Source organism: Manis javanica, chromosome 11 (genome assembly GCF_040802235.1).
Source record: "Manis javanica isolate MJ-LG chromosome 11, MJ_LKY, whole genome shotgun sequence".
NCBI lineage: Eukaryota > Metazoa > Chordata > Mammalia > Pholidota > Manidae > Manis > Manis javanica.
This window is the reverse complement of record NC_133166.1, coordinates 117,797,597-117,808,075: the sequence shown is the minus strand read 5'-3', so window position 1 is coordinate 117,808,075 and position 10,479 is coordinate 117,797,597. Positions and strand designations below refer to the sequence as shown.

The 10,479-nt window shown below is 53.4% G+C and overlaps 1 protein-coding gene across 1 annotated transcript; it reads left to right on the top strand.

Moving 5' to 3' along the window:
• The first annotated feature begins 928 nt into the window (after window positions 1-928).
• Window positions 929-6,620, top strand: SLC3A2 (solute carrier family 3 member 2). Its single transcript, XM_017660237.3, has 9 exons — window positions 929-1,464; window positions 1,823-1,996; window positions 2,577-2,671; window positions 4,210-4,278; window positions 4,384-4,442; window positions 4,601-4,781; window positions 4,898-5,041; window positions 5,929-6,012; window positions 6,102-6,620. The coding sequence occupies exons 1-9, from the start codon at window positions 1,032-1,034 to the stop codon at window positions 6,468-6,470; spliced, it is 1,608 nt and encodes a 535-aa protein (XP_017515726.3). The 5' UTR covers window positions 929-1,031; the 3' UTR covers window positions 6,471-6,620.
• The last annotated feature ends 3,859 nt before the right edge of the window (window positions 6,621-10,479 follow it).

The following is a 10,479-nucleotide window of genomic DNA, read 5'->3' as shown; positions in this document are numbered from 1 at the left end:
ATGATGTGTGGGAGGCCCTGCAAAGTGTGGAAGAGCCTGGCCATGGCATCTTCTGGTCTATTGTAGGAAACCAGTGAATGCGTCTAACAGACCCAACCTTGGAATGTTTGCTACAGTCTGGAGGTTGCCCATTAGTCTCCGGATGTCAGAATCCTAGCTGCCCAACATCCTGGCGCCAGCCACTGGGGGTTGGGTCAGCCTTAGTTCTCCTCTCCAAACAGATGCATTTGAAAACTTGATGGCGAAGACTAGATGAGATTATTTTATAACAATAAAGTTAATAAAGCCAAGTACTGTAGTGGGTGCTCAATAAATAGCTCCTGCATGATGAATTAAGTGAGCTAAACTAAGAAGATGAGTCTTGAAGGACTAGTGGGAGTAAGCCCTGAAAGAAAGCGGAGGTCTAGCTAAGTCCCAGAAGCCTGAGATGACTAGGCCTGGTGGGGGAAAGGGCGGGAGGTGAGTTTGGCCGGCTTTTGAGAGTGCAAGTGGCGGCGCAAAGTTCGGAAGCTTAGGCTGTGGCCTGGGCCGTGGTGCAGAGGCAGATGGAAGATGGTGTCCGGAGCAGTCGCTAGCCTTCGGAGTGGGCGAAGAGCGTCCCGGCAGCCCATCAATGGAGGATGCCCCCTCCCCGCCTACTTCCCGTTGGCGGGGGAGACCAGCGGGACCCGGGGTGGGACAAATCACAGACGCCGGACACCAAAAGGTGGCCCTGAGCTCAGCCTTCTCAGTGTCCGGCTCAAAGGAACTTACGTTTGGGAATTGGCTCGCGCAGGGCTGGGAGGCGTGCCCCCGACGTTGTTCCTGACTCGCCGTGCGCACGAGCTGTCCGGAGCGGTGCGGGAGGTTCCGCTTTAAGGGGCGGGCAGGGGCGGGGCTTCCCAGCCAATTCCCCGAGGCCGCGCTAGCTGCTCCGCAGACAGTCGGAAGCTACGCGGAGTGCTGGGTAGCTCTGGCGCCGGGAGGTTGGAGCAGGGGAACAGCCGCCATCTGACCGCAGGCCGCGTCGTGTCGCCTGTTCCGCAGGCACCATGAGCCAGGACACCGAGGTGGACATGAAGGAAGTGGAGCTGAACGAGTTGGAACCCGAAAAGCAGCCGATGAACGCGGCGTCGGGGGCGGCGGTGGCTGTGGTTGTGTCGGGCGGCGCCGAGAAGAACGGTCTGGTGAAGCTCAAGGTGGCCGACGACGAAGCGGAGGCGGCGGCCGCAGCCAAGTTCACGGGCCTGACCAAAGAGGAGCTGCTGAAGGTGGCGGGCAGCCCCGGCTGGGTGCGCACCCGCTGGGCCCTGCTGCTGCTCTTCTGGCTCGGCTGGCTTGGCATGCTGGCGGGCGCCGTGGTCATCATCGTGCGGGCGCCGCGCTGCCGCGAGCTGCCGGGGCAGAGGTGGTGGCACAAGGGCGCCCTCTACCGCATCGGCGACCTGCAGGCCTTCCAGGGCGGCGACGCTGGCAGCCTGGCGGGTGAGAGCGGGGCACCCCCGCCCCGCGCGACTGGTCGGCTGCGACCCCGTCCCCAGATTGACCCATTAAGTTCACCCCACCCGGTACCGGGGGCCGCACCCTGGGACGTAGTTCCCTTCTTGGAAGAAAACCGCTCCTCTCCCGCTTTCACGAGGGCAGCTGACTCAGCACCCCCTGCCCCGCGGTCCCACGAGCCAGTCGCAGCCGGTTCTGAAGCAATGTGCAGGGCTCCTTACGTCAGCTCTTCCGAGTCCCGTGATCCAGACTCACCCTTCACACTGTGTCTCCGGGAAGGGAGATTAGGGTGATGGGGTTTTTTTTAGAGGGGTCTCACTTTAACCCAGCTTCCTTATTTCAGGCTTGAAGAAGCATCTCGACTACCTGAGCACCCTGAAGGTGAAGGGCATTGTGCTGGGCCCAATTCACCAGAACCAGAAGGATGATGTCAGTGGGACCAACTTGGAACAGATCGACCCCGCTTTTGGCTCCAAGGAAGATTTTGATAGTCTCCTGCAATCGGCCAAGAAAAAGAGTGGGTGTCCTAGAGTTGGCAAGGAGGAGCTAGGAAGGCCTTTGCCTTCTGGCCAGAGGAAAGACAGGATCTCATCTTTGCTTTACTCTTGGCTGGCTGAGTTTTCCTAGGGCAGATCCTGGGAGGTTAGGCTTCAACCTAAAGTGAATTTGTCAGGCAGTTTAGAGACTTCCTGGTTGGATGTACGGTCATTTAACCTCTTGGCTTCAGGGCCTTTATTTGCAGATTGTAGGTTTCTACTCAATACGTGGTTTTTAAACCTGTGAAAGAGTGATCCTTTTGGGAAAAAAAAATCCAAACAAAATCTTGTCTTACTTGAAAAGGGTTCACTTTGTGGTTGGGCAGCTCAGGGGACCATACCTTCAACCTTTCGTACTGTATCACATGCCTTGTGCCCTGTGAGAAAGATCTTGAGCTTGCCTTTCCTCACATCTTTTTCAGTGGAATGACTTTTGCCTGAGTTCAAACCTAAGATTTTGTATCATTATGTAGGAAATACTTTACAGGCTTGTGTCAGTTGATTTCCTCTTCTCCCTTGTGAGATTTTTCTTTCTCACTTGTGCCTGTTCCTCTGTTCTAGGCATCCGTGTCATTCTGGACCTCACCCCCAACTATAGGAGCCCAAACTCATGGTTCTTCCCCACTGAGATTGGCACTGTGGACTCCATGATGAAGGTGAGTGTGTTGGTGCTCACGGCAGGTGGAGCTGCATGTTGGGGCCAGGCCTGTCCTGAGTAACAAGCCCTGTAAACCCAGAGTGAATGGCTCCTGCTGAGGGGCCCCTGGCTCCTCTTGAGCTCAGCAGGCTTGCTCTTCCCACAAGCAGGCTAGGCCCGCACTGCACCCCTGTTTTCCTTGTTCCTTTTCTAACTCATTTTTCTTGTTTCCTTGACTCTGATGGTAACAGTGCCAGGAAGGGAATTTCTCAGATGTCAATCTGAGTTTGATTTCTTATCCTTTTGGGAGAGGAAGCCCTTTCTGTGGGAGTCCCATCCTGTCTGGTTCCCAGTTCTTGTTTGCTGTGTTTTGGAGTGGAGCCCAGTCTGAAGTTGTAAGCAATGGGGTCTTATGTGTCTGGGACTATGCCAAGTATTTTATAAACATTTTCTAATCCCCTATATAACCACACAAGGTCCCTCTCCTTGTGCCTGATCTGTACATGGGGAAGCTAAGGTTCAGAGGGCCTTCATGGGATCTGAGGTCCTGGTACTCTTATTTCTCTGATCTGCCTTTCTGGGTAAAGGTATGCGCTCAAACTATACAGCAAGCTGGGGGTGAGGCACTGAAGGTCACTGGGCTTCTAGTGGCCTGGGCTCTGGGACACTGACCCTGCTGGCAGCCAGGATGCTGAGGTAGAATTTCCCAGCATTTCCATAGGACCCTTGGGGCCATCCATCCAGTTCAGCCTTTGCTAATCGCTGGGAGACCATTTAAAAGTTACAAATAAGGGAACGTTTTCTGATGGTATGTCACGAGGAGTGGAAGCTTCAGATGAAAGCAAAGACGAGATCAGAGAGAGCACATGGAGTGAGAGAAAAGGGAGCGCAGAGGCCGTGGGTGTGGGGTTCCATGTTAGGTGGCCATGAATGCAGGGGCTTCAAGCCAGGACCTGTCTGCAGAGCTGGCTCTTCTTTCCAAGTCTTCATCTACTCTGCCCCGGAGCTGGGCTTTGAACTTCGCTCTTTCATCCTTGGCCTCGTTCTGACTGGCTCTCTTACTCACACCCTCCCCAGGCCTTGGGACACCGGGACAGGAGTAGGTACACTGTCTTGGGATCTTGTCTGTCTGCTGCTCTCTGCTTGTGATCTTGGGCACGCCTTCTTGCCTCTCTGAGACTGCTCCTCATCTCTAAAACGAGTATACTAGCATTCCATACATGCCAAGGGTTAAATGACATTCTGTTTATGAACATACTTTTTTTCTCTTGGGCGTTTTCTGTGGGTGCCAAGTGAGGCTGTGTGATTTGCCATGGGCAGGAGTAGAGACATGAAATGCTATAGCACTAAGAGAATCAATGATGTGTTAGAATGGGAGAGGACCAAAGGCTAAACCTTTATGATAGAGGTGGGAAAGTGAGGCCATTCAAGGAAAGTGACTCTCAAGGTCACGGGGAAGCACGTGGTAGACAAGGTTTAGTGTGGTCTGGAATTTTCTGAGCCTTTGCATCAGAGTGTTGATATCTTTCCTATGTTCTTTTGTCCCCCGCCCCATAGAATGCTCTGAACTTTTGGCTACAGACTGCCCTAGATGGGTTCCAGGTTCGGGACATGGAGAACCTGAAGGTGAGTGTCCTTTCCACGTGAGATGCACAGCTTGAGTGAGAATAGGGGGACTCTCCAGGGCCTGGTAGTGTTCCCTGCTTCTCGACTCTGCTTTTTTCCTTTTAGGATGCGTCTTCACTCTTGCCTGAGTGGCAGAACATCACCAAGAGCTTCAGTGAAGATAAGTGGGTACCAGCCTCCCCCATCTCAGCCCCATCGTGGGAACCCCTCAGAATGCTAGGCCTAAGGAAGGGGGGTAGTTCCTAGTCTAAGGAACGTTCCTCACCTCCATTCTTCCTTTCGTATCCTTTACCAACATTAACCCCTGTTCTGCTCTCTGCAGGCTCTTAATTGCAGGTACTGAGTCCTCGGACCTTCAGCAGATCCTGCACCTACTGGAATCCACGAAGGACCTGTTGTTGACTAGCTCATACCTGTCAAACTCCAGTTTTACTGGGAAGCATGCAGAAGTGCTGGTCACCCAGTATTTGAACACCACTGGCAGTCACTGGGGCAGCTGGAGTGTGAGTAACCACAGTGGCGGGAGAGGGGGCGGGAGGCCTTTTAGAGGAAAAAATGTTGGGAGGTGGAAGCAGAAGGGGGACTCTGGGGCTAACTACTCCTGCCTCCACTCCTGCAGTTGTCTCAGGCAGGACTCCTGACTTCCTTTGTGCCGGCTCAGCTCCTTCGACTCTACCAGCTGCTGCTTTTCACCCTGCCAGGGACCCCGGTTTTCAGCTATGGGGACGAGATTGGCCTGGAGGCAGCTACCCTGCCTGGACAGGTATCACTTGCTGCCTCCCCAGCACAGTAGGGTTCTGTGGATGGCAGCAGGCAGGCGTGAGCCTTGGGGGCAGCCGTGCTTGAGCCCTAGTTAGCAACCTAGTCAGTAGCTATGTGGCCTTGGCAAGCTGCTTCACTTCCCTGGGTCTTGGTCATCTCTTCTGTGATACGGCATTTCTTGTATGGTGGCGAGGATTAAATGAGGGCATATCATAAACAGTGACACCTGGTACCTGGTAGGTGTTCAGTGCGGTAGCCGTCACTCCCTCCCTCGCTTACGCAGGGACAGTGGGCACCCTCTGGGGACTCATGGCTTAGTGGGGAAACCGGATGAGTAGGAAGCACATGGCAGCCAGGGCTACGGTAGGGTAAGACTGAGGGCACTCAGCCTCAGCCAGAGGCCTGGAGGTGGGCACCTGAGCTGATATTTATAGAACTGGTCATTCCTTTTATTTCACAAGGTTTTGTTGAGTAATTCCTTCATGCCCTGCATGAAGGATACAGCCATGCACAAAAGAGCTGGAGGTGGCGAAATTAGGTAATAAGTGTAATAAAGATGCCAGGTGCTGCTTATGTAAAGGAGAGCGGGGTTGGATCTAGAGAATAGGAGATAGGGGGTATTTCACATTGAGTGGCCACAGAGAACCTGATGAGACAACTGAGCAGAGAGCGGGAGAGGTGAGGGATCCCCGGCTGGTGTCTGTCTGGGATCAGAGACCGCTGGGCTGAGGGGGCATTGCGTGCAGGGCCCAATGTGGGAGCTTGACTTGCTTGTACAGTAGCAGGTGCACATTTTGAGGCTCTGCATGGACGGGGCTGGGAACAGACAGAGGAGTTAGAAAGAGCGGGCCCAGGCCTTGTGTAAGTGCTATTTTCCCTGCCTTGCAGCCTGCAAAGGCCCCAGCCATGCTCTGGGATGAATCCAGCTTCCCTAACACCTCAGGACCTGTAAGCGCCAACATGACTGTGAAGGTGAGGGTTCCAGGTGGGCTGGTGACTTGTAACGGTTGGTACCCAGGGGCACCCTTCATCGCATCCTGCCCTGTCTTCACCATTTACAGGGCCAGAACGGAGACCCTGTCTCCCTCCTCTCCTTGTTCCGGCGCCTGAGTGATCTGCGGGGCAAGGAGCGCTCCCTGCTGCATGGAGACTTCCATGCCCTCACCTCAGGGCCGGACATCTTCTCCTATATCCGCCAGTGGGACCAGAACGAACGTTTCCTGGTAGTGCTCAACTTTGGGGGTGTGAGCCGACCTGCCAGGTTGGGTGTGTCCAGCCTGCCCGCCAGCACCAGCCTGCCAGCCAGGGTGGATATGGTGCTCAGCACCCAGCCAGGCCCAGGCCGTGAGGAGGGCACCTTTCTTGAGCTGGAACACCTGAACCTGGAGCCCCACGAGGGGCTGCTGCTCCGCTTCCCCTATGTGGCCTGACCGGGACCCACTATCCTTCCCCTTTCTTCCACAGGCTCTTCGAAGTTGTGGTTTCTCTCTTTCTCTCTTTTTTTTAGTGTCGTGGATTACAAGTGAACCCCCAAATACGGTGTTTATTGGCTTCAAATAAAAGTCACCCCTGCCTAGCAAGGTCCTGTCTTCCCTCCACTCCTCTGTGACAGCAGGAATTTCTCTCCCTGGCTTTCCCTCTCACCCTGGGACATGCCCCCTTGTGATCAGGGCCGGAGAGTTCCGTGCATCTGCCTTAGCCCAGCGAGGATGGGGCCTGCCAAGCTCAAAAGAGCAGAGGCGTCAGGCTTGGGACTGGCATCTGTGCCTCCTCACCCAGGCCGGGCCAGAGGGCCAGGGGCTCTCTTGGGAGTCTTGGGTCTTACTCCTTATTTCCCTCAGCAGTGTCTCAGCCGCTGTGGTCAGCCTCCTGTTTGTGTAGACTTGGCCTTTTAGGGAGAAAGTGGGAGCAGGGTGGCCTGTTCTCTAAAGGATACTAGAGGTCATTCAGTAAGAACTCAGCCCACACTCAGCATGTGCCAGGAACTGTCCTGAGTCCTGGGGCTGCAGGAGGGAACAAAGCACAAAAATCCCTCTCCCTTTGGGGGCTTGTCTTCTAGTCAAGAGACAGAGAAGAAAGAAAATGAGTAAGATGTAGTGTAGCAGGTATGATGATAGTGTTCAAAGAGGAAAAAGTGAAGCGGGAAAAGAGGTAGGTGTCTGGGGGTGGGGGCAATTTGAAGTGGGGCCTTCTGAATAAAAGACCTGAAAGAAGGGAGGGAGTTAACCTGCCAGGTACCGGGGGAGGGGCCCTCCATTGCCCAGGGCTGGGAGCATGCTTATCCTCGAGGATGCAGTCTACGGGGCAGAGCGGTGGTAGTGCAGTACAGAGTCTGGCAAAGTGCAGTTAGAGGGCACAGTCCCCGTTCAGACACCAGCTGTGAGTCCCGGGTCCCCATGACCATTCTTGGTGTGTAACTCGCCAGAATGACTCAATTAAGGAAGAGACTTAAGATTACAGTTTTATTGGAGCATAGGAACCAACCAAAGAACGGACACAGCAGAATCTGGGAGGGTCCAAAGGGGCTTCCTGTGATTGTCCTTTCAGTGGAATCTCGGACACAAGACCTGGTGTGTAACTTGCCAAGCAAGGCAGCTCACCTGAGCCTTTGGGGTCCAGAGTTTCTTGGGGCTTAAAATCACAACACCCACGGGGCTGACCTTTACTCTAATTCCCCCAGAGGGTATGTGTCCCAAAGCTGCCATCACAAGTCACATTGTTAGACTGTCTGCTCTCTGAAATGCCCAAAGACATTCCTGTCAGGCAGGACATTCTCAGGGCCTAGAGGTCACCTCCCGGTAGCTCAGGGCAAAGACCAGACTTGTGGGTAGGATTAATTCTTCCCTACACAGGGCCTGAGGTAGTCGGGGAGTGGCTGGGTTTTGAGCAGAGTGATGTCTGACTTTGATGTTAGGCTCACCGGCTGCTGACTAGCAGGGAGGCGCTTAGGACAGTTCCTGCTGCCTGGCTTAGAGGACATACTAAAGGACTCCCTGGGATGGGAGCCGGGGAGGTGGTAGGAAGTGTTGGATCCTGTGTTCATTTTGCTTAGAGCTACGGGATTTGCTGTTGGGTCCTGCTGCAGTTGTCAGGATTCCTAGGTCAGCCTTGAGGCAGTGGGCTTGGGTTGAGTTCGGCCCTCCTAGCTTCTAGAAAAGGGCGCTGGTGCCTGTGGGGTGGGGCTTGGGTTGGGCCTGGCTTCCAAGGGTATCCTGGTGTAGGGGACAGATGGAGAGCTTAGATGCCCCCAGTAAGGGCCCGGTTCTTGTTTGCTCGCTGGTGTTTGCCTTGGCTTGTACCTGCCCCAGGGCTCTGAGGCCCTCCCAGCACAGTTCCTGAGAAGACACACCCGGCAGCCACGGCTGGACGTTGGCCACCTCCCGAGAGCCCTTCCTTGTTCTGGCCCTTGTCTTACTCAGGTCTCTCTTCCTGAGGCTCCCCACAACTCTACCTTGGGCCTTTCCCCAGGTCCCAGCTCCAGCCTTCCTGTTTCCCTCTTTGCCTCCCGGTCTCCTCTGGCCAACAATTTGTATCGTGTTGCTACAGATGGAGCCTCCTCATGACTGTGCTGTGCAATTCAGTCTGGACCTTCATTAAAAAAATATATATATAAAATGCACATAATAGAATTGACCATATTACCAATTTCTAGGTGTACAATTGAGCAGCATTAAGTACATTCACGCTGTTGTGCCACCATCACCACTAGGAACTTTTTTATCATGTCAAGCCGAGACTATCCATATTTGTTTTTAAAATAGAAAATGATTAAACCAAAAATTAAGTGACATTCAAATTTCCAGTGGTGCTGTGTGGGGCCCGGGCAGTACCCTGACCTCTGTGCTGGAGGGGACAGGTGAGAACATGAACTTGCAGGCCCCCTGGAATCTTCCAGAACTGTATCATGGGGGCCTCCCTCACTCTCACGCCAAAGAAGGAAACAGCCAGATGCAGTCACTGAAGTGTCTCAGCTTCTGCCACCCTGTGGAGGAGGGACTGTCACTTCTGTCACCACGGATGAGCAAGGTGGCCAGACTGCCTCTGAGCTCACGGCACGAGCCACTAGAAGCAGGGGTAGGCTGAGAGCAGGCAGCCGCACAGCCTCTGCTGTTCATTCACTTAACGTTTTTTGAGTGGCTGTTCCTTCAACTTCCTGGCTTCAGGGCGAACAAGACCCTCTGCTCTCTCACGTTTCCGGTCTCCAGAGGAACGAGTGCTTGGAATTCTAAGCACTGGAGGCCATCTCTTAAGGGGTCAGGGCATTTTTATGTTGCTCTAATTTATGTTAACGATTGAGAACAGGTTACCTGTTCCTCACACTATGCTCTGTGTTCCTTTCTGTTGTACTTTCCATGTGTTGTAATTATTTATTAATCTCCAATCCCTAGTGGGTTCTTTGAGAGTAGAAACTGTCTTGTAAGAAATTTTTTTTAATGAAGTGTAGCTGACATACAATATTCTGTTAATTTCAGGTGTACAACACAGTTATTCACCAGTTATGCACATAGTGAAATGCTCACCACGGAAACTGCAGTTACCATTTGCCACCGCACACGGTTACTGCAGTATTACTGACTATATTCCTTACACTGCACGTTCATCTCCATGACTCATTTCATAATGGGAAGTTAGTAATTCTATCCCCTTCACCTATTTGGCCTATTCCCCAACCTACCCTGTGGCAGCCACTAGTTCTCTATGTTAAGGGAGGGTGGTCAAGGGCACTTTTAAGTGAGATAATAGGTTCACTGAGGTTTCACCATTTTTTAAGTCACTGTGATAACACCTGTGAGGACTCTGGACACCTTGTTTACAGAAGAGGCTGAGGGCTCAGAGGTAAAGGGACGCTCTTGGACCCAGCACTGGAATTGCCATTTGACCCCAGGTAGTGGCACGGTGATCAGGCGCCCCCATGCCACTGGATTTGGTCTTTCCACAGGGTCCCTAGCCAAATACCTGCCCTTGGGTTGGGGAGGGGACTGACATCTGAGTCATTTTCCTAGGACCAGTCAATGTGCTAAGTATGGGGGCAGAAAAGGGCTGAAATCCCACCCCCCATTCTGGCTTCCCTGACTGGAAGTGGAAGAGATGTGTGAATGATTGCTGTGCTGAGTAAAGGCTGGGGGTGGTGATGAAGCAGGCCCTGTGGGCTACAGAGGAAGTATTTAACCCAGCAGAGGGTGGGGAAGCTTCTGGAGCCTTCATTTGAGCTGAGGCACCAGCAGGTGTTCACATGACCCACTTGGAGGGCAGTGCTGCCTGGTAGAGGGGTCGTTATGTGTAGTCACTCAGTTGAAACACCGTGGTGAGTGTGAGGACTATAGACAGCATGGTTTTGGGCAGTTGGGGACCGTGGTGAGGGCCAACCAGAGGCTGGAACACAAAGGGCTTTAACAGCCATGCTCAAGTCATCTGTACTTCGTCCTGTGTGTAGGTCAG